The following is a 22,616-nucleotide window of genomic DNA, read 5'->3' on the forward strand; positions in this document are numbered from 1 at the left end:
CTTCATCACCAAAATAATGGGGCCTACAGATTGATCAGACCCTTCAATTAAGCCCACGATGGGCCTACTCCTTCGAAGAGCCCATTATGGGCCTACACAACTAAGCCCATTAAAATTAAGCAGGGCCGAGACCCATCGTACACGCAAAACCGAACGAGAAAGCTTTGAAACCGTGCGACCCTGAAGCCCGCGGCCACGATGCCCCCGCCGTGGCCGCCGGCCGCGCCGCCGCCGGCCTGCGCGCGCTCGCTCGCTGACCTCCTCGTCGCGCTCTCCGCCGCCCGCGCGCTCCCCAAGGGGCAGCAGCTCCACGGGCATCTCCTCAAGGCAGGCCACCTCCCCGCCACCGCCTCCTCCCACGCGCCCATCGCCCACCACCTCCTCACCTTCTACGCCCGCTGCGCGCTCCCCGGCGACTCCCTCTGCGCCTTCCTCGACCTCCCCGCGCCGCCATCCCCGGCCGCGTGGTCCTCCCTCATATCCTCCTTCTCACAGAACGGCCTCCCCGCCGCCGCGTTCGACGCCTTCCGCCGCATGCTCGCGGCCGGCGTCCCCGCCACCGACCGCAACATTCCCTCCGCCGCCAAGGCGGTCGCAGCCGCGGAAGACTCCTCGCGCCCGCCTCTTGCCCCGCACGCGCTCCATGGACTCTCCGCCAAGACACCGTTCGCCGGCGACGTGTTTGTCGGGTCGTCGGTGCTTGACATGTATGCCAAGTGCGGGCACCTTGCCGACGCCCGCCGGCTATTCGATGAAATGCCGAAGCGGAATGTCGTCTCCTGGTCTGCTCTCATATGTGGGTACGCTGATGCTGGGATGCATTCCGCGGCGATGGAGATCTTCCGCTTAGCACTTGAGGAGGCAGTGCCGGTTAATGACTTCACAGTTTCGTGCATTCTTCGCGTGTGTGCTGCAGCAACACTCTTTGAGCTTGGTGCTCAGGTGCACGCCCGATCTATAAAGACAGCTCTAAATGCATCACCGTTTGTGGGTAGCTCGCTTGTTTCTCTTTACTCAAAATGTGGCCTTGTGGAGTGTGCATACCAGGTGTTTGGTGAAGCACCTGAGAGAAACCTTGGAATTTGGAATGCGGGGCTCAATGCATCTGCTCAGCATGGTCATACTACTGCAGCATTTCAACGGTTTATGGATATGCAAAATGCTGGATTTCGTCCCAACTCCATCACGTTCCTGTCTTTGATCACTGCTTGTAGCCATGCTGGTCTTGTTGATGAGGGAAAGAGATATTTTTCCCTCATGAAAGAGTACAGAATTGAGCCGCAGGCTGAGCATTATGCTGCAATGGTTGACCTACTTGGCCGTGTAGGACGTATAAGTGAAGCACTAGGCCTTATTGAGTCAATGCCCATGGAGCCACCTGAGTATGTCTGGGGTGCACTCCTTATGGCATGTCGCATGTTTAAGGATGCTGACGCTGCAGCAATTGCTGCAAAGAGGTTGTTTGAGACAGGGTCACGAAGCTCTGGTGCACATATGCTCTTGTCAAGCACGTATGCAGCTGCAGGAAGGCATATGGATGCAGCACTTGCGAGGAAAGCAATGCGTGATGCAGGTGTACGTAAAGAGACTGGACTAAGCTGGCTGGAAGCTGCAGGGGAGGTACATACCTTTGTGTCAAATTGCAGGAGACATCCAAGAAGCAACGAAATTTACAATGTGCTGGAGAAAGTTGGTGAGAAGATGGAGGCAGCTGGTTATGTAGCAGATACAAGTGCAGTGGTTAAGGATGTGGACAAGGATGAGAAGCAGGCAACAATGAGGTATCATAGTGAAAGGCTAGCAATAGGTTTGGGGCTTCTGATTGTTCCAGAAGGTGTACCAATACGAGTTATGAAGAACCTACGAGTTTGTGATGATTGCCACAATGCAGTTAAGTATCTCAGTAAGTGTACAGGAAGGATTGTAATTCTCAGGGATAACCGTCGGTTTCACCGGTTTGAGGATGGGGTATGCTCTTGTGGGGATTTCTGGTGATATATCTTCTGATGTACCTCATTCTCATTCATCATGTTTTTCTGGTCAGGCATTTTAGATTATATTTCTTCAGGAAATAGATCTTTACAGGTTCAGTGGCTGGTATGAAACACAAATCTATTGCCATGCTGTTTTGGCACAGAAAAAAACATGCCATAACCTTCAAGCTGAAACAGCTGGACTCAGCCATGGTTCTATAAATAAAACAGGACATCGGTCATGATATGTTAGGCTCAGTTTAATAATCTGAATAACAGTTTCACTGCACGATAGTTGAGACTGTTCTGATGCTTCGTTGTGCATAGAAGAATGATTGATGTATCAGGAGAAGCTACATACAAGTTTCCATACACCAGTTTGAGAGTCACCATAATACATCAGCATGGTACAGTTCAGTCCGTTACACTATAATCATATAAACTTTTCTTTTATAATGTCTGTCATTCTATAGTATTATCAATTATAATTGTATTATTTCTTTGGTACTAAGTCATAACTTTTCTTTTATAATGTCTGTCATTCTATAGTATTATCAATTATAATTGTATTATTTCTTTGGTACTAAGTCATCTACTTTGAGAAAGATAAACTTCTATATCTTAAATAGAACAGCAAAACTCAGTTTAGATCAAAATGAAAAATTATTGTGGCCCTGTTTGGATATTAGCTAAACAATGCAATGTGAACTGAAAGTAGCATTAGCTTTATTTTTCAGGCACTGGTACATCTGTTGAAATTTGTTAGGCCAAGACTTAAAGGTAGCTGCTAAATGTATTAAAATATTGTACTTTGGAAGTGATAGGTAGAGATCTGAGCTTTATTTGTGGCTTTACCTTGTTGCACGTAGGACCTTGACCAGCTAGGCAGCTAGACCCATATTCAGAAAGGTGCAATGGAGTGGCTGCTAAGCTCATATTGGTTTTCCTTGCCTAATTCTGGTGATGAGTGTTGCAAAATACTCCTTTACAAATGTGCCTTTCCTGGATGATGTTGCCAATAACAGTGAAAAATGGTGGTTACATACATCATAACTCTGTAGATGGCTCTTCACAAACAGAACTTTTGGCTGTATGGTCATGGTCTATATTATTCTATTAAGGATATAGTCAAGATTACGATTATACATATGGTTAGTAATCATTGGAACTAAAGGTTTTAATATGAAATGCTTTGGTTAGTAAACATGGTACTAATGGATGCTTCTATTGGAGAATACTTCAAATACCAAACAGTACGCGTATAAACTTCTGCCATTTATTGGAGAAAAATCTTCTACAGAAGATGCTGCTCATTTCTGGTTGCAACTGGTGAACCCCACCCCCTCTCTTCAGAGGCACACAAAGATTTGGTGTGCTGGGTAGTGTCAGGTGGCATTTCTTTATGAATATGATGGAGTTCTCCACTTCTCCTTTAGGCCTTATTTGATCCGTGCAAGTTTCTTCATGCTTTGAAATCCAGGATGGATGGTTGCCAAGTTGGGCGGTTGATTGGTAGGGAAGAGAATGACAGGGAGCTCATCTTCTACATGCTTATGGAACTGCAGATTTGATGGAGAGGATAGCAACCTAGAATCATACACACACACACACACACACACACACATATATACCCAGACGCCCAGTGGAATATGAAGTTGCAAGCTTTTGTGGCTTGTAAGTACCAAGCATCACAGACCAACCATATACGGCAAAGATGAGCTCCCTAAGAGGGCTTGGAAATATCGCCAGAAGATGGAGAGAGCTCAATGGTGTGAGTTACTGGAAGGGGTTACTTGATCCTCTTGACGTTGATCTCCGCAATAACATCATCAACTATGGTGAGCTTTCTCAGGCAGCCTACACGGGGTTAAACAGAGAGAGAAGATCAAGGTACGCTGGGTCTTGCCTCTTCAGTCGCAAGGACTTCCTCAGCAGGGTGGATGTATCAAACCCAAATCTGTATGTCATTACAAAGTTCATATATGCAATGTGTACTGTCAGTTTGCCTGATGCATTCATGATAAAGTCATGGTCGAAGGCTGCATGGAGCAAGCAGTCAAATTGGATGGGGTTTGTTGCGGTGGCCACAGATGAAGGTAAAGAAGTGCTTGGGAGACGGGATGTGGTGGTGGCATGGCGTGGAACAATACGGATGGTAGAATGGATGGATGACCTTGATATTTCCTTGGTACCTGCTTCAGAAATAGTACGGCCAGGCAGTGCTGATGACCCTTGTGTGCATGGGGGGTGGCTGTCTGTGTACACGAGTGCCGATCCAGAATCTCAGTACAATAAGCAGAGTGCAAGATATCAGGTAATTCATGTCATTCTTGATTTAACCATTAGTATATCAACGAAAAAGCCAATATTTATTGTCTTATCTTCTGAAGCAAACGTTGTCAATTTTTGTCCAAGTTATACCTTAGTATATTTAAGTATCTAAAGTAGAGTATAGTAGATCGATAGTTACGCTTGAAGGATAGGAGTTGTTTCATTTGAAGTGAAGGAAAGAAAAGGATGTATACCAGATAGCTTATGCTATGGATCAGGGTATTGCTTATTTGCTTATACTTCACTGAAATAACATAGTACACGTGCAAATGTTGTAGAATCGCTGTGCTTGTTATTTATATGCCCTGCTGTTGCACATAGTTGTATGGTAAATGTTGGTGCAACATAAAACTAATGAAAAGCAATAAAACTGATTTAAGAAGCAACACTTGATATAATCTTTCCTGTTTCCCTATTATCCATTGTAGAGAACCAACGTAAGGACTCCTTTTTTCACCAATCGGCCATCATGTATCTCTGTTCCACCTTACTGCACTAATGAAGCATCATGATGGTTTCAAGTGGGAGATTATTCCGTTATGATTCTCCCAAAGCTTAATCCACATAAAGACAATCATCGCACAACACTAGTGCATTGCAAGGGAAGGAAGCTTGGATTACTGGGTCTATGATATTAATGATTACTAGATGTTAAATAGCATTGTCTGTGCATGGAAAGGAATTTTGATCGATCAAACTAACATATTTGTATCAGGTCTTGAATGAGATCAAACGGCTCCAGGATATGTACGAGCATGAGGAGACTAGCATCACCATAACAGGCCACAGCCTTGGGGCTGCACTTGCCACCATCAATGCCACTGACATTGTCTCCAATGGTTACAACAAGAGCTGTCCAGTGTCTGCCTTCGTCTTCGGTAGCCCAAGAGTGGGCAACCCTGATTTTCAGAAAGCGTTCGACAGTGCTCCAGATTTGAGATTGCTCCGCATTCGAAACTCTCCTGATGTGGTTCCAAACTGGCCAAAACTAGGATACAGCGATGCTGGCACAGAGCTGATGATCGATACAGGGAAGTCACCATACCTGAAGGCCCCTGGGAATCCCCTAACGTGGCATGACATGGAGTGCTACATGCATGGGGTTGCCGGGACGCAGGGGAGCAACGGAGGGTTCAAGCTGGAGATTGATCGAGACATTGCTTTGGTTAACAAACACGAAGACGCACTGAAGAATGAGTATGCAATTCCATCGTCTTGGTGGGTGGTGCAGAACAAAGGTATGGTGAAAGGCACGGATGGTCGGTGGCATTTGGCCGACCATGAGGATGATGACTGATGCACCCAGGCATCTCCTCTTGATGCCTGATTCAACCGACAGCTCAAAACTAAGACTCTGAAAACAGGGGATACTTTCATGTGTTCGTTATTGCTCGACAATGAAGTAATGCATATGTTTGGAATCATTTTGTTTTTAACATTTTTCAGTTCATTGTGTTTTACTTAATGTTATCTGTAATAAGTTATCAAAATTGCCCGCTGAAAAATGAATTATCAGAATTGTTAAGTTGTGACGTTTCTGACAAGCAAAGCAAGTGAAGGCAGTCTTGGTATATCATTGTGAAGATGTAGTTGGAAAATAGCACCTGAGGTTGGATAGAATCAGATGCACTGAGTAATTTGCTTTAAAATGTGTTGACTCCATAATTGTGCTTGATGATCTTCTCGAACATTTCAGGGGGAAGGAACCAGATTTGAGTTATTCGTCTACGAGTACTTTATGTTCAAATCATTGTAGAAGCACATCTCTCCTGCAGTTCTTAAATCTAACGAATCTTAAGAGGCTACTAAATACACTTTCCATATGCAACTTATATTTAAATGGTTCTTTTTCATATTAGCGCAGAAAAGGGCACATCCATCTCTTAAAATAGATGAAAAGCATGCCAAAAAATTAATCGCAAATTATGAGCCACCAAACCCACTGACTCAATGACCCAATAAAGTGCCCGGTCCAGTTGGCACCGTCCCAATCACTCCCTTTCTCCATATCTGAGATCTCATTCTCATCCTGGCAGTCGGGAACTCGGGATCGATGGTCAATGGATCACCGGCGATCTACACCTCTCCTCGCCAGCGGCTGCCGCCGGTTCGTTCACTTTGACGGGCCACCACCAAGTCGCCTCCTCAGATTGTAGGCGGCGCCAAGGAAGGTTCCAAATCAAAGGTGATAACCTTTTTCTTGTTTCTTCCTGTGTTGGGTAATTCGGTTTAGGTACAATAATCTGCCATTTTTTTATTTGTTATTTACAAGACTAGTATGCTTCATCTGCATGATATATCCAAAACCAGTGCTTTTAATCATATTTATTTGTAAATTAAAAAAGGCAAGGAAAATGAATCGCATGAAACAAAAGAATAATTGCCATAGGTAACCTACCAGAAATAATATCATCCCCCTCTGAAAAATGTAAGCATTATCTTGCATAATGCTCCTAGTTTTAGCCTTATCTGAAGAATAATGGACCATGAATACATGTTAAATCGATTCCAGCTGCCAGCATAATCACATTTATATTCTGCCAACTTTTTTCAGGCCAATATACGCATAAGCCTAAAAAAACAGTTGTACACAAACATTTTTTCTCTAGGTCCCACGAAAAATTTCATAGATGTTTCAGAGCAACTGATACAAATATCTAGCATCTTGGGGAACTACCTCCATTCCAAAATATAATCATTTCTATGTTTTTTTTCTAAATGTGCGTATTGAAAAATGCATAAAAATGATTACTATATTTGAGAATGCACCATGTCAACTTAACTTTGTCGGAACAAAATTCTAACAGTTTGACAGGATAGCACCAAGAGCAGAGCTCTCAGATCGATCAGAAAGGTACCCTGGCGACGATGTTCTCCTGCGACATGGCGAGCCGGTGGAGGGAGCTGCACGGCAGCGGCCACTGGGACGGCCTGCTCGACCCGCTGGACGTCGACCTCCGCCGCTGCCTCATCACCTACGGCGAGATGATCATGGCCACGTACGAGGCGTTCATCGGCGAGCACCGTTCCCCGAACGCCGGCATGTGCAGGTACCGCCACGCCGACCTGTTCCGGCGCGTCGACGTGTCCCATCCGGGCTGGTACGCGGCCACCCGGTACATCTACGCCACAGCCAACGCCGACGTGCACGGCAAGGTGCTGCTCCGGCCGCTGTGCCGGGAGGGACGCGCCACGGAGTGCAACTGGATGGGGTACGTCGCCGTGGCCACGGACGAGGGCGCCGCCGCGCTCGGGCGGCGCGACATCGTGGTGGCGTGGCGCGGCACGCAGCGCGCGCTGGAGTGGGTGGCCGACCTCAAGCTCGCGCCCGCATCGGCGGCCGGGATCCTCGGCCCGGAGGGCGCCGACGGGACCGACCCGTCGGTGCACCGCGGCTACCTGTCGCTGTACACCTCGGAGGACCAATGCTCGGAGCTGAACAAGCAGAGCGCCAGGATGCAGGTGTGCGCGCCCCGCCCTGCTCCCTCCTTGACACTCTTGTGGTTGTACGGTACCAGTACTACTTCCTCCGTTTCACGATGTAAGTCATTTTATCATTTTGCATATTCATAATAATGTTAATGATTCTAGATAAATATATATGTCTCGATTCATTGACATCAATATGAATGTGGGAAATACTAAAATGACTTACATTGTGAAACGGAGGGAGTAGTATTTTGCATGTAGTTGACTTAGTAGAACTATAATCTTCGACAGTTGACAGTTTTCCCTAGTAAATTATGTTGGCATATCTGATTAGTACACAGCCACCTTACGTGAAGACAATTAGTATATGCTGGTAGAAATATCATCCAAACTAAATTCATTTAGTACTGGTTGACACTCGGAGTGCTGCCATATTTTCCACGGACGTGGAAGGGTGCAGAGCCCATCATCACTCTTAGATGTACTTTTAAGGCACTCACACCAAAATAACGTTACATGTATACTCCATCCGTTCAAAAAAAAAACCTAAATTTATTAATGATAGAATATCACCTGATACAACGAATTTGGGTTGTATTAGATAATATCTCATCTAAGTTAGGTTTCTTTTTACTTAAGGAGTAGACACTAATAGGAAAGTGAGAAAAGAAAACGGTCCTTTCGCTGCTTTTCATGTTCATTCCATCCTACTCCCTCCGTCCTATAATATAAGAGATTTTGGGTGGATGTGATACATCCTAGTAGAATCTGGACAGACCGTGACACATCCACCCATCACAGTTTACAACTTTAGGTTACATATTTAGGTTTCTTTGTTTCAGAAAAGGTTAATTTGAGTCAGGCCCTCGTTTGAAGCAAGCAGAGTTTTTTTTTTTTTTTTTTTTTTTGAACTCCAGAGTCCAGAAGGTTTTCATTCATGTTTAGGTCATAGAGTGGATTGCCGTTAAACATCATTTTTCGAAATTAAGAGAAGAGAAAGATTGCAACACATCTTCATAACCCTTGTCACAAGGCAAATACAGTGTCAGTTAAGGAGGGCACATGTATTGAAAAGGAGATTAGTGAAGGGACAGACTGAAGTTGAAAGGTGGTGCTGGCTTGCTGCAACGTGGAAGTGGAAGGCCAGCGACAGGTGTCGAGAGAGGCTGCACTGCAGTCAGAGTTGTTGGAAGAAAAGAACGTTCATTTACATTGATGGTTTCTTGAACAGCTGGGCGAGTTTCTTTTGACATCACATGGACCATCATTTTGTCATTTTAAACGATTTTTTCATTGCTAAATCCAACTTAGAATAAAAAGTTGGGATTTGATCCTATGCGACAAACTTTGAAAAAAGTAAGTTACCGTGCGAGTAGGCACTTACAAAATTCGGGTTTGCTTCCCCAGCAGGATATACTCTATGCCAAAAAAATATATATATTTTTCAAGGTTTGAATTTAGCAAAATTTGTTCAAATTCAGTCAAACTATATTCCTTTTTTTTTCCTGTTGGCCTTCAAATTCAGTCAAATTTTGAACCCTGCAGGTATTGACAGAGATAGCGAGGCTGATGGACAAATACAAGGACGAGGAGACCAGCATCACCGTCATCGGCCACAGCCTGGGCGCCACCCTGGCCACCCTGAACGCCGCCGACATCGCCGCCAACTCGTACAACACGTCCAGCCTCAGCCCGTCCGGCGAGACCCGCGCCCCGGTCACCGCCGTGGTGTTCGGCAGCCCGCGCACGGGCGACCGCGGCTTCCGCGACGCCTTCCACCGGCTCCGGGACCTCCGGATGCTCCGCGTCCGCAACCGGCCGGACCGCATCCCGCACTACCCGCCGGTGGGCTACGCCGACGTCGGCGTGGAGCTGCTGATCGACACGCGGCTGTCGCCGTTCCTCAGGCGCCACGGCAGCGAGTCGCAGTCGCACGACCTCGAGTGCCACCTGCACGGCGTCGCCGGGTGGCACGGCGACCACCGCGGGTTCGAGCTGGTGGTCGACCGGGACGTGGCGCTGGTGAACAAGTTCGACGACTGCCTGGCGGACGAGTACCCCGTGCCCGTGCGATGGAAGGTGCACCACAACAAGAGCATGGTGAAGGGTCCCGACGGGAGGTGGGTGTTGCAAGACCACGAGCCTGATGACGACGACGACGACGACGACGACGATTGATCGTAGGTTTCGATATGTACCATCGCCATGGGGCGTGACAACTTTTGTCTTCTCTATCTTGATTTCTTCTGATAATAGTGGTTTTGGTGGTTTTTGTTAGTTGTGTCATAGATTAAACTTCCATAAGTACAATATATTAGCTACAAATTTAATCTCACGATTCTTTGTGGCTCCAATTCATAAGACACTAACGCATCGTACTCCTAGGACCTTACAATCTTACAACGTGTTTATGCCATGTGCTAATGTGCAATATTCGCAAAGGCTAAAGACTCAGAGCGTGCAGAGTTTAGGCTGCATTCGGTTGCATGGGTTCCCAACCCCTCTCCCTCATTTTTCACGCGCACGCTTTTTAAACTGCTAAACGGTGTGTTTTTATAAAAAAGTTTCTATATGAAAGTTGCTTAAAAAATCATGCTGGTCCATTTTTTTTAAGAAAAATAGTTAAAACTTAATTAATCATGTGTTAAGCGCTGATTTGTTTTGCGTGCCGGAACAAATACAGCCTAGTGCAGGCACAAAAGCTTGCTATGGTTATCGTCGTCTTGTGGGTCACATTTATCTGGGGCTTTTAACTATTTGCCACTCTTACGAGTGGTGCTTAACGATTTGCCACTAGGCCCACATGCCATGGACACATGAGGGCCCACATGTCATTGACAGGGTGTGACAAATCGTTAATTGTCATGTCATATGAGTGGCAAATAGTTAAATTTCCCCATTTATCTCTATCAACGATTGGAAAGAGAAATATATATTGTTCCCTCCGTTCAAAAATTAGTTTTGTATTACTTTGGACTTCTCAAAGTCAATAAGACATAACTCTGACCACTTTGCCCATAAATATTTGGCGTTAAAAATAGGATTTAATCAAACCTTGGAAACTTTGGCCATCAATTTTTACAAGAATAAGTTTATAAAATCTAAGTTCAGGCTATTATGACATTATTTTTCAAGGCAAATCTATACATAACATTTTTTTAAGAAAAAAAAGACATTTTAGAAATTATGGATGGTCAATTTTCACAAATTTGACCAAATAATCAAATATTATCATAAATGTTTATGTCTGGACAGAATAATTCTTTTGCATGAATGCGATACTACGAAAGTTTTTGTTATAACAAAGTTGGCCATGTCATTTTCATATGCCTAAAACCTATATTCCAAACGATAATCATAGTTGAAATTAAATTATGTTACAAATTCTAAAACATCACTTGCTGTAATTGGAGTAAGCATTTAATACAATAATTAAGCACCAAACTCTATAAATAGTGTGAGCTATATATATATATGAAGAAAAAGATCCTTAACTCTTCTTCTACCCCTAATTAATTGTACGTTTTACGCGGATCTAGAAGAAGAAAGAACTACCAATAAATCCCTTATATTATATTACATGTAGCCTTATATGTACTATCTTAAATGATATTAGTGGTGGTGGTGATTTTGCCACCCTCACCTATCTAACAAGTGGGGGCCACCACCTGTAATGTGGGTCCATCGTTGTTGACCAACATCTATTTGGTTTATATATACTATAGATTTAGTTCTAATCAATTCATCTAATATAATTAGAGCCTACTATAACACACGGGTATTTTGCTAATCTACTGAAAAATAGTCAACTTTGGAGGATTCCACCCTCCAATGAAGAGGCCCTTTGAGTAACACTAGCCTTGTTGATCATGTTGACCCTATTCATGAATGTGTGGTTTCTTTTAAAGACATGTGAGATTCCGAGGAGCATTAGCTTTTCCTTTTTTGTGTGATAGGGAATTTTAAATCGATTGGGTAATTGTTATCTCTCGAGGGGATATCTCCTTGTTTCTTACTTCCTTTATTTCAGGTTATAAGATGTTTTGACTTTGGTTAAAGTCAAACTGCGTTAAATTTGACTAAGTTTATAGACAAATATAGAAATATTTACATTACCAAATTAGTTTTATTATTATAATAAATTTATCTTTGGTCAAGAATATTACTATTTTTTCTATAAACTTAGTCAAACTTGAAGCAGTTTGACTTTGACCAAAGTCAAAACATCTTGTAACCTGAAACACGGAGGGAGTACATGCCATCTGAATAGTCTTAAAAATATAAAACAAATAACAATATTGATTAATATGAAACATATCACTCCACAAATATACACGTTAAAATTCAACTTATACAAATTGTAACAAATATAACTGTGAATGTACATTAACTATTTTTAATTGAATTTGGTCTTGCATGTTTGTGAAATGATATATTTCATGTCAATCGATGTTGATATTTTTTTATGTCTATATAGGTAACATGCAAAAAACGAGGGGATGTCCCTAAAGGAATAAAAATTCATCTCCAATCGATTGTACATATGTTCATGCCCAAAGTTCATTTTTTTTCAACTAAATTTTGAGCTTAGCGAATTGAGTGTTACTCTATGGAGTTTTTCACTAATTAGTTAGTTAGTGAACATATATTTGTCAACAAATATTCGTAAGTTTATAATTTGTTGACAACAACTTCTTAATACGAAATGTAGCACTTGCTCAACTCTAGGTACCTGTGCAACTCGTACAGTACGTAGTATTAGGCCTATCCACCTATGGAAACCTTACTAATTCAGCTGTTGATCGGATTCAACCGTGCAAACAGAAAAGAAAGCGAACTATGGCTAAGCTCCAGGAGATCTGTGCTCTCAAGCACAGAATCTAAATATACGTTTCACTGAAAACGACACCCGCACATGCCGTTCCACCCAGGGAGATGAACAAAATGACAATTTGGAACACCTGCCAATTTCGTTAGCACAATAGAACCCGATAAATGCTTGGCTACCAGGGCCACTCTTTTCGTTACCATTTGCATGGCCTGATAACCAGAAACAAAATAGAAAGGGCTAGGAAAAAAGAGAGAATCCAAATGCAATGAACCCCAAAAGGACAAGAAATCTGTATCATACTATCTGGCTGGGCTGCTGCTCAACGCTGTCCTTCTCAGTCGCACATACGAACAACACAGGGGTCTATTCATGCAAGCGCAACGGCATTGAACTACTGTGACTTCAGGTTAAGCTCATGGCTTGTTCGTGTTGAAAGGAGTCGGTTAAAAGGAGCCAAGGATGTGTCTGGTACTGCATGCGCGGCGTACAGGAAGTTGAGAATAAAGCGGAAGGTGTGTTTATTCAGTTAGTTCAGCGTTTGCCCTGTATTTATGTTGGCATGCCACGGCTAGGTGCTGTCTACTTCCGTGTTGATTGTGTCCTTGGCACCTTGCAATTCCATCCCCCTGTCACGCTACAAAACCTCAATAATGGCGTGTGGAGCTCTCTTCAACAAGAAATACCGGTTGCTGCTGTTGCTGCCCTGCACTCCCATGTTCTTTTCATTTCCCTCCCTACTGTCTCTGGTTCTCTGCTCCTCCACTTCAGAGCAGCACACCGGCTGCTAGCTAGCCAAAGCCACTGGATCGAACAGTCAACAGTGTGCTAGCTGCTGCCTCCTTGGTGGTGTGTGTACTTCTCCCATGTCGCTCATGCGAGGCGGTTTCGGTTTCTCCCCGGCGGTTGCGGCGCTGTACTGCGCTGCTCTCGTGGTGGCCGGCGGCCTCGGGAGCCGGCCGGTGCTCGGCTGCTACTCGCGCATCTTCAGCTTCGGCGACTCGCTGACGGACACCGGCAACTACGTCCGACTGACGGCCGGCAGGAAGCCCAGCAGCCCCTACGGCGCGCCGCCGTACGGGAGGACCTTCTTCGGCCGCCCCACCGGCCGGGCCAGCGACGGCCGCCTCGTCATTGACTTCATCGGTGAGCGAACCGAGCTGCCCTCCGTCTGGTTTCAGCATGCATTCCCCTGCTCCGACGTGTCGATCTGTCCGTGTTCCCACCATCTCTGCGTTGCTTTTGCATTGTGCAGCGTACATCCCTCTGTTTTCCTGCCAACTACTACGTACTGTGCGTCTGTGCATTGTGCAACCTGCATGCATGCTCTGTTTGGAGGATTTTTTTTTGGAGGGGCCTCAAACACGTACTCGGTGGCCTCTTGTTCAGTTGTCCGTCAATAACATCCAAACTTATTATTGTCCTGAAAGACGGGTAACATGCGAGGCGAGTGGTGTGAGCATTAGAACGCCGACAATAGCTCATTCTCCCTCCTGTCAAAAAAAAAACATAAGAGTATCATTTTTTATATAGGTAGGTTATATGTATGAAAATTATATATGTAAATTTGACTCAAAAGGTCCTTTCATAATACTATTATACTACCTCCGTCTCAAAAGACTTTATTACTTGCTAAAATAAAATCTTTTTGAGTGGAGGCAGTAATTTTTATCTGCTATGGTCAAACTTGAAAGTTTATGTTAAGAGATTTGCTCCGGTCCAACAAAAAGTATCTCGAGGTACCGGTACCTCACGGTACCAAATCGTTTCCGATCGTTGAATCTAGCTGGGCTAGATATGCATTGTTAGATCCAACGATCGGAAATGATTTGGTACCGTGAGGTACCGGTACCTTGAGGTATTTTTTGTTGGACCGAAACAAATCTCTTATGTTAAATACCATGCTTATATATAAAAAAATGGACAAGTTTGGTGACTAGTGAGGAAATATTTTTGCTGCAATAATCGTCATTTACTAACATTTTATACTTTGCTTTTCGTTTACAAGCTCAAGCTCTTAGTCACTGATGATTGCACTGGAATTCATGCCGGTGTACGCTAACTTAATTTGTCCTGGCCCCAAGCAGCTGTAGTATTAGTGACAAGTATGTACTACAGTGTTTTGCACTTTAATTAGGTCTAGCGGCGACCATGGTCCACCAAAACTCCAAAACTGTGCGTGCATGTTTAGCAGAGTAGATGCTGATTAATTTGTGTACAATTAATTTAGAAGTAGCCCCTTCACCAAAAAGTGACAGTAGTTAGCCAAGTACCAGGTGCTGATCTCGCCGAATTCATGTCAAGATCAGCCACTGCACGAAGATGTCAGCTTTGACTCATCGCACGGTGCTGCTTTTCAAGTTGCAACTTGCAGATGCCCCGTCGCTTGCCAAGACATTCTTTCTTCCCTAAAGGGCACCACAAATTAAACCGGAATCGCTTATTAATTTCGATCATGTAGTGAAATATTTTGAGCTGTTTCTTGAGCCTTGTTAACTTTGCTTCGGTAATTTGTTTATTATGCGTTCTGTCCAAACTTCTCTAGATACGGGAGTATGTACTACTCCCTCCGTCTTAAAATATAATCATTTTTAATATAGTGACAAGTCAAACATTTTAAATTTTAACTATTAATAACAAAAAAAAAGATCAATCATATAAAATTGATGTTACTAGATTTAGTATTAAACAAACTATTATAATATGTAACACTTTTTATTTAAAATATCTTACTTTTATATATATTATTGATCAAAATAGCATCTCAGAGACCATAGTACGGTTCAAAAATGTTTATATTTTGGGACGGATGGAGTACGTACTACTGGCCGTCAGTTAAAAAAAAAAAACTACTGTGGTAGCAGTGCTAATGTAAGTCCTTGCTGTTCGTTGCAGCGCAAGAGTTCGGGCTGGCCAACGTGACGGCCATTCAGGTGGGTGCCGGGCCGGCCGACTTCCCGCACGGCGCCAACTTCGCCATCATCTCCTCCACAGCGAACAACGCCTCCTTCTTCGCCCGCAAGGGCCTGGACATCACCCCCTTCTCCCTCGACACCCAGATGTTCTGGTTCCGCACCCACCTGCAGCAGCTCACGCAGCAGCTGAACGGTGAGTACGCCATGCATGGCCGGCCTTCTCCATCAGCTACGCGCGTCGTTGACACGCCAGCTGATGCATTACATGTTACTGGTTGATTCGTAGGCGGCGGTGGCGGCGGCGGCAGCATCCTGAGCGACGCGCTGGTGTCGCTGGGCGAGATCGGCGGGAACGACTACAACTTCGCGTTCAACAAGGGGGTGCCGCGCGAGACGGTGCGCGCGTTCGTGCCGGCGGTGGTGGACAAGCTGGCGGCGGCCGTGGAGGAGCTGATCGGGATGGGGGCGAGGGCGTTCGTGGTGCCCGGGAACCTGCCGTTCGGGTGCGCGCCGCTGTACCTCAACCGGTTCAGGGGCGCCGCCGCCAGCGAGTACGACGCCCGGACGGGGTGCCTGGCCTGGTTCAACAAGTTCGCCGAGTTCCACAACCGGGTTCTCACCGCGCGGCTCGACGACCTCCGCCGGCTGCACCCGGACGTCACCATCGTGTACGCCGACTGGTACGGCGCCATGACGAGCATCTTCCAGGCCCCAGGAAAACTAGGTGAGTGCGTACGTACGCGTCAGCTCTCTCTCTCTCTCTCTCTCCTTATTTTGGCATTGTGTCGTGTCTTGTCTTGTGTGCTGCAACGGCGACGTTGCACCCGTCGGCGTTCCTCCTCTCTGTTGGTTTGTGTGGTGATATATGCATACACGTGACAAACGAGCGAGGCGAGTACTGCACAAAGCTTAGCAGTTATGTATGGCCCGATAAGCAGCATCCACCGCTGCCATGCAGGGGCCCTCCTAATTCATACTTGCGCTAAGGTTCACGTACGAACAGAGGGGTAGAGCCGTAGAGGTCAAGCGAACATGGAATTCAGCGGTGTCCGGTTCGGACGCGTCTGGCTCATACGCAATTATGCATCCAAATTCCAAGGTAAGCTGTAGGCACTTGGGCTGAAACACTTATTTCGGTCCCTATTGGGCTGGGAAGATTTTAATAGGAATAAGTCCATTTTGACTCCCTTAAAAATGACCCGAATCTAATTCGTGACCCTCAACCGTAAAACCAGGTAAGATGACTTCTGAACTATTCAAACCAGTGCAATTTGACTCCCTAAGCAATTTTAGAGGGCGGTTTTGCTGATGTGGCGCTGACATGGTGCTGTTGACCTGGTCTTTGTCCACGTGGCGCTTATGTGGCATTAGAATTAAAAAAAATATTTATAGGACCCATCTATCATTCATAAAAAAATATTGTGGGGGCCCACATGTCATCATCTATCTTTCTCTTCTTCCTTCTCCCTGAGATTTCTCTGCCTTCTCTCTCTCCCCATTTCTCTTCACTTTCTCTCGACGCAGTGGGCGGATAGGGGCACCGTCACGCCGGGGAGGGCGAGGGCTTCATGGATCCCCGTGGCGGCGGCGGCGGGGGCGTGGGACATCGATGTCGATGGTGGAGGCATCGAGCGGGTTGAGCGGTGGCTCCGGCGGCGTGCGGCGACCCCGTTGGCGTTGGAGAGCGAGGGGGTGTCAGAGGTGTCTCGCGACGCGGTCGGCGTGGGGAGGGGCGCCGGCGCGTCGATCTGTCTGGAGCCGGTCGGCGGTGGGGCGTCATGGACCCCCGTGGCGGCGACGGCGAGCGTGGGACGTCGACGGTGGAGGCATCGAGCAGGTTGAGCGGTGGCTCCGGCGGCGTGCGGCGACCCCGTTGGCGCTGGAGGAGGGGCGCCGGCATGTCGATCTGTCTGGAGCTGGTCGCTTGGAGGGGCGTCGGCGGCGTGCACCGCCAAGGTCGAGGGCGGCGGCGTCATGGACCCCGGCGACAGCGGCGTCATGGCCTCTCCTGTCCTCACGCCTCTTCTTCCTCCTCCTTCCTTCTCTCATTCTTTCCCCCTCTCCTTTCTACCACTGTGGCGACGGCGGCGGTAGCAGCGAGAGGCTGTTGGGAGGAAGAATGGAGGGGGGGGCGTATGGGCCGCTCGACTACCTCACGATGGAGGCCGCTCCCGTGGAAGCCACTCGACGCTGCTGCGATGGAAGCCGCCGCTCGACTGCGCTGCCGCCCTATTGTCGCTTGCCCGCCGCCTCCGGTCCAGCTCCTGCCCCCTGCAAACCAGCAAAGGGGAGAGAAAGAGAAAGAAAGAGGATGACATGTTAGTGGGTCCCACAATATGTGTGAATGGCAAATTGGGCCCACATGTTTTTTTTAATTCTAATGCCACGTATGCGCCACGTGGGACGAAGAACAGATCAATATCGCCATGTCAGCAAAACCACCCTCCAAAACCGCTGAGAGAGTTAAATTACACTGGTTTTAATAGTTCGAGGAGTCATCTTATACGGTTTTGTGGTTGAGGGTCAGATTATATTCGGGTCATATTTAAGGGAGTCAAAGTGGACTTATTCCATTTTAATACTAGGCCATAGCTCATGGTCAGTCACAGGCCTGAAAAATGAGTTTCATAACTAGGCTGGGCCTGTTTCCAGGCCTAACAGTATACCCATTTGAAGCCCAGCTCATCTATTCCTCGGTGTTATTCTTTCTGATCTTCCTTAACCAATACACACACATCGACACGCTGTGTTATATGCAGGATTCACAAACGCGCTGGGGTCTTGCTGCGGGAACCAGAGCGTGCCGTGCGGCAAGGCAGGGTGCACCGTGTGCGAGGACCCATCGACGTACGTCTCGTGGGACGGGACGCACCCAACGGAGGCGGTGTACAAGCTAATCGCCGACGGGGTGCTCCACGGCCCGCACGCCTCCCCTGTCCCTCTCGCCAAGACCTGCCCGCCCACCTGACCAAACCGCTCCTCCTCCACCGGTAGAAAGAAGATCGATCCATCCATTCTTTGTGCTATGGTTTTATTACTTGCTCATGGAAACATTGTAGTACATTGTGTAGGTGAAGTTCAATTACAGGATTCGTGTAGAGAAAGAGCTAGTACAAAGTTTGCATGCTATGATCCATGATTCAATGGACGAATTGCAAATTGCATGCGTTTGGAGAAACACTTTTTTACTGATCCCTGAAGAAGTGTATGGCTCCTTTTAAGTTATTCTTCCCAAACAGACATGATTTAGCGTGAGACGTCGTTGCTACAGGCTACGGCTCGTTGAGGAGTTCCGTTTCTCCTTGTGATCACAGTGTTTTCGTGAGCGATTTTCCGCTCCTTAATCCATGTATGTACATACCATCACGATTCATTCCAGACCTTTTGTATTTCTATTTTCTTTGTTCGCACGTATTTCTCTCTTTCTCAATGCATCGGGGAGGACAACTAGAGATCGTCAACACATTTTATAAGGACTTGGTCGCTCGATACACATGCACATTTAGTTCCTCCCGGTAAGTTCGTCGTCGACTCGTCGTCGGATCGTCGCCCGGAGCCATAATGCAAACGCTCGACAAGCCGACGATGGCGTCGGAGCTGAGGGCGATGGCATGGACGGTGCTGCTCGTCCCGGCGTGCGCGTGGTACGCGCGCTCGGCCTGCCGCCGCCTACGGCCAGGACTGCCCCGCCTCGCCGCGCTCGCCCCGACGTTCCCCGTCTTCGTCTACCTGCCGTGCCTGTTCAACTCCCTCCACTTCCGCCTCTTCAGCACCTTCTTCCACACCTGGCTCGCCATCAACAAGCTCGTCCTCCTCGCGCTCGGCATCGGCCCGCTACACCCGTCCCTCCCCCTCGTCCCGTTCGTCCTCTGCGCCAGCCTCCCCATCAAGCTCCGCCTCAGCCAGCAGCCGCCCGCCGCCAAGCGTTCTCCTTCGTCGCCGCCGCCACCGCCCCTCGCTGACTTCCTCCGTCCCTGCGCCCGGAGCTTTTTCTTCCTCAGCTGCCTCTTCGTGGCGTACCCGCACACGGGCTGGCTACCCGTGTACGCCGTCCACTTCCTATACTGCGTCCAGGTCTTCCTCACGCTCGACCTCGTCCTCTCCTCCGTCGCGCTCGCCTCGGCGACCGTCCTGGACGCCGGCCTGGAGAGGCAGTTCAGCACGCCGCTCGCCGTCGCGTCGCTGAACGACTTCTGGGGGCGGCAGTGGAACCTGATGGCGGTGGACCTCCTCCGGGCGTCGGCGTACGAGCCCGTGCGCGCGCGGTGGGGCCGCGACGCCGGCGTGCTGGCGGCGTTCCTCATGTCGGGCCTGCTCCACGAGCTCCTCTACCTGTACCTGACGCTGCGGCGGCCCAGGGGGGAGATGGTGCTCTTCTTCATGCTCCACGGCGTGTCCCAGATCGCCGAGCGCTGGGCCAGGGCGGCCGGGCTGTGGCGGCCGCCCAAGGTGGCGGCGTACCTCCTCGTCAGCGCCTTCATGGTCGTCACCATATCGGAGCTCTTCTTCGGGCCGTTCATGAGGGCCGGGGCCGACGTGCGGCTGATGGAGGAGGCCGCGGCGATGCTGCAGTTGATCATGGGCGTCTCGAGGCGTCTGCTCCGACCGTTTGGGGTGGTTTCGAGCCTCTAATCATCTACGGGCCGGTGTTATGTACTCTGTGTACGTGCCACTGTGCCATCTGGGCCTATATATGTTCGAGTGTTAATTTGTGGCGCTGGATGCAGAATGACGAAAGTTTCGTTCTCAGTTGAGTACCACCAAGATGTTGTCATGTAACATAATAAGAACTCATTCCCTTTGCATGATAATTCTGCCCATATGTCAGTTTGTATTGTAGAGCACACTATTGCTTGCAACATCAGTACATTTTTATTCTTTGTTCCAAAACTTGAACATTTCTCTTCATTCGAGAGGGATTCTAATCTCCCTGGTTAACGTTCACTCGTTTACATGTTAACTAAATTGTTATATTTTTTTAAAAAAAATGACAATATAAATCAATGTGTAATAGATTTAAATTTGATATATGCAAATTTAAATTCGACTTCTACAAGTTATAACAAAAATAACAAATTTAACTGTAAATATACGTATAATAGTAGCGTTAAATTTGTTATTTTTGTTACGACTTATATAAAAGTCAAATTTAAAGTCATGTATTACATATTAATTTATCTTTATTTTCTAAAAGAATCTTATAACCATCTGGGCGATATATAATAAACGAGTCAACATTCATCCCGATGCTTAAGAAAATGTTTCCCCTCTCCATCGGTTCAAGTGTTCAATAGAGGAGTTGTGTCATAGCAGCGGCCGCAGGCTCCTCCAACTCCATCTCAGGTTCTCAACACATAGTTAGAACATGGGAAACTATTCTGAACTCTAGAGTAAACATCCCCTCGTTATCTGCATATTGCCTAAATGGTTATGAAAAAAATTAAAAAAATAATCAAGAAGATATATAAATATGTGATAAATTACTCCACAAATATGTAAGGTCAAATTCAAATTCTACTAGTTGCAACGAAAAAAACAAATTTCATTGTGCAATATGTGATAAATCACTCCACAAACATGTAAGGTCAAATTCAACTTCTACAAGTTGCAACGAAAAAAACAAATTTCATTGTGAATATACGTTAACCAGTCATAGTTTAATTTGTTTATTTTGTTGCAACTTGTAGAAGTTGAATTTTAACTAATATGTTTGTGAAGTGATCTATGTATTAATCTATCTAGTTGAATGTTTTACATTTTTTTCATAACAATTCAGGTGACATGCAAATAACGAGATGATGTCCTTTGAGAGTTTAAAATCCACCCCCGTCAGAACATTTTGTTTGGAAAAGCCTGGTCGATACATGGCATGGCCCACGTTCCCTTTGCAACCCGTCACCTAATTAGAACATCTTGTTTGAAAAGGAAAAAAGTTCACTTATCTACCTTGTTTTAGTTGCAGAATTAAACTAACTAACACGTTTAAACTCTAAATTTAGAACTTACACTAGAGCTAAGAAAAATTCCTGATCTTCGTGTGTTGGGCAGATTTTGAGCCAACACCGTTGTCCCCCTGCTTGAGCTGGCAGTGGTGAACCCGCTATGCGATGTAGAGCAGCGGCAGCGCCCAACATCCAGCTCCGTTGCTACCGATGAGTGTGCCGCCCACTAGTAAAACCGGATTTAATTCATATCCCTATCCGTAAAATCAAGTATAATGACTCCTCCAACCGGTAAACCAATGAAAAAGACTCCCAAGGCAATATCTAGGGAAGTATTCGCTAACATGATAACTACGTGGCATCTCAATCACTAAATAAAATAAAACATAAACATAATTCCACATATCAAGCATCGTCCTTTCTTCTTCTCTCCTATGTTTTAGTTCCCTCTTTTTTCCCAACCACGTCAGCAGTGCGGCACACGCTCACGATCAAGGTTATTAGTACCGGGATCTAAGATAGTATCGTTTTGCTGAAAATAGTATCTTATCGTAGGATCATATCGTAGTATCGGGATACTATGGGATTTTCTTTTTTAAAAGTTTAATTAATATTTGTATTAATTGCATATAGTCATTCTATATCAAAAAAAATATGCTAATAATATGTCATGCAAATAGAGACAACATTTATCAAGAGAAACCAAACCATATTAGTTTTGATATATTTAACTGATTTTTATATAAACTTGTGCATATATATTTACTTTATTTTCAAACCATCATATTTTAAATAATATTCTGTAGGATCATAAGGTTGGTAGAATCGGGTTACTACCTAAGATTTTGTAGAATCGTGTGGTATGAATAGTAAGATCAAGATACTATTAAAATTAGGATACTAGGTGGGATCAGTATCGTTTCAATTTGGTAGTATCATACTACGATACAGATCAAGATACTGATAAACTTGCTCACGACTTCACGAGCCCACCTGCTACACCGCCGCCTTCTCCTCCTCCTCCGGCATGGCCGCATGGGTAGGGGCGGTGGTGGCGCCGGCTGCGACGACGATGTCCGCTCTCGCGGCAGCCCCACCCCTTCTCTTCTAGGCCATGTCCTCTCTTTCGGTGTGCTAGCTTGCTCGCCTCCGGTGGAGCCATGTCGCCGCATCCAAGGGCGTCCCGGCCAAATCGGGT

At 46.2% G+C, this 22,616-nt stretch overlaps 5 protein-coding genes across 10 annotated transcripts; all 5 read left to right on the forward strand.

Moving 5' to 3' along the window:
• Positions 1 to 139: 139 nt before the first annotated feature.
• LOC136351162 (putative pentatricopeptide repeat-containing protein At5g52630) lies at positions 140 to 2,556 on the forward strand. The gene has a single exon (XM_066306363.1). It carries the CDS (start codon positions 199 to 201, stop codon positions 1,993 to 1,995), a length of 1,797 nt encoding a protein of 598 aa, XP_066162460.1. The 5' UTR covers positions 140 to 198; the 3' UTR covers positions 1,996 to 2,556.
• LOC4325366 (phospholipase A1-II 1) lies at positions 2,240 to 5,875 on the forward strand. Of its 2 annotated transcripts, none has more exons than XM_066306366.1 (4): positions 2,240 to 2,380; positions 2,843 to 3,362; positions 3,454 to 4,287; positions 5,020 to 5,875. In XM_066306366.1, exons 3-4 carry the CDS (start codon positions 3,688 to 3,690, stop codon positions 5,599 to 5,601), a joined length of 1,182 nt encoding a protein of 393 aa, XP_066162463.1. In that variant the 5' UTR covers positions 2,240 to 2,380; positions 2,843 to 3,362; positions 3,454 to 3,687; the 3' UTR covers positions 5,602 to 5,875. The 2 variants fall into 2 exon arrangements, with proteins under 2 accessions (XP_066162463.1, XP_015623449.2); XM_015767963.3 differs by having other exon boundaries at positions 2,244 to 2,380; positions 3,274 to 3,362.
• Positions 5,876 to 6,098: 223 nt separating this feature from the next.
• On the forward strand, positions 6,099 to 10,094 carry LOC4325367 (phospholipase A1-II 2). 5 transcript variants are annotated; one of them, NM_001409431.1, is made up of 3 exons: positions 6,099 to 6,489; positions 7,112 to 7,845; positions 9,279 to 10,094. In NM_001409431.1, the coding sequence occupies exons 2-3, from the start codon at positions 7,173 to 7,175 to the stop codon at positions 9,878 to 9,880; spliced, it is 1,275 nt and encodes a 424-aa protein (NP_001396360.1). In that variant the 5' UTR covers positions 6,099 to 6,489; positions 7,112 to 7,172; the 3' UTR covers positions 9,881 to 10,094. The 5 variants fall into 5 exon arrangements, with proteins under 5 accessions (NP_001396360.1, NP_001396362.1, NP_001396361.1 ...); NM_001409433.1 differs by having other exon boundaries at positions 7,112 to 7,766; NM_001409432.1 differs by having other exon boundaries at positions 7,120 to 7,845.
• Positions 10,095 to 13,161: 3,067 nt separating this feature from the next.
• On the forward strand, positions 13,162 to 18,869 carry LOC9272417 (GDSL esterase/lipase At1g28600). Its single transcript, XM_015783385.3, has 4 exons — positions 13,162 to 13,707; positions 15,457 to 15,669; positions 15,763 to 16,200; positions 18,236 to 18,869. The coding sequence occupies exons 1-4, from the start codon at positions 13,428 to 13,430 to the stop codon at positions 18,442 to 18,444; spliced, it is 1,140 nt and encodes a 379-aa protein (XP_015638871.1). The 5' UTR covers positions 13,162 to 13,427; the 3' UTR covers positions 18,445 to 18,869.
• Positions 18,870 to 18,917: 48 nt separating this feature from the next.
• LOC4325370 (acyl-CoA--sterol O-acyltransferase 1) lies at positions 18,918 to 20,366 on the forward strand. The gene has a single exon (XM_015791595.3). The coding sequence runs from the start codon at positions 19,038 to 19,040 to the stop codon at positions 20,106 to 20,108; it is 1,071 nt and encodes a 356-aa protein (XP_015647081.1). The 5' UTR covers positions 18,918 to 19,037; the 3' UTR covers positions 20,109 to 20,366.
• Positions 20,367 to 22,616: the final 2,250 nt, after the last annotated feature.

This window comes from Oryza sativa, chromosome 1 (assembly GCF_034140825.1).
Source record: "Oryza sativa Japonica Group chromosome 1, ASM3414082v1".
Lineage (NCBI taxonomy): Eukaryota > Viridiplantae > Streptophyta > Magnoliopsida > Poales > Poaceae > Oryza > Oryza sativa.

Coding starts and splice junctions, on each gene's coding strand:
- LOC136351162 (XM_066306363.1), top strand. CDS start 199: ATGCCCCCGCCGTGGCCGCCGGCCGCGCCGCCGCCGGCCTGCGCGCGC.
- LOC4325366 (XM_066306366.1), top strand. CDS start 3,688: ATGAGCTCCCTAAGAGGGCTTGGAAATATCGCCAGAAGATGGAGAGAG. Junction 4,288..5,019: donor AGCAGAGTGCAAGATATCAG/GTAATTCATGTC, acceptor TATTTGTATCAG/GTCTTGAATGAGATCAAACG.
- LOC4325367 (NM_001409431.1), top strand. CDS start 7,173: ATGTTCTCCTGCGACATGGCGAGCCGGTGGAGGGAGCTGCACGGCAGC. Junction 7,846..9,278: donor TACTTCCTCCGTTTCACGAT/GTAAGTCATTTT, acceptor TGAACCCTGCAG/GTATTGACAGAGATAGCGAG.
- LOC9272417 (XM_015783385.3), top strand. CDS start 13,428: ATGTCGCTCATGCGAGGCGGTTTCGGTTTCTCCCCGGCGGTTGCGGCG. Junction 15,670..15,762: donor GCTCACGCAGCAGCTGAACG/GTGAGTACGCCA, acceptor GTTGATTCGTAG/GCGGCGGTGGCGGCGGCGGC. Junction 16,201..18,235: donor CCAGGCCCCAGGAAAACTAG/GTGAGTGCGTAC, acceptor TGTTATATGCAG/GATTCACAAACGCGCTGGGG.
- LOC4325370 (XM_015791595.3), top strand. CDS start 19,038: ATGCAAACGCTCGACAAGCCGACGATGGCGTCGGAGCTGAGGGCGATG.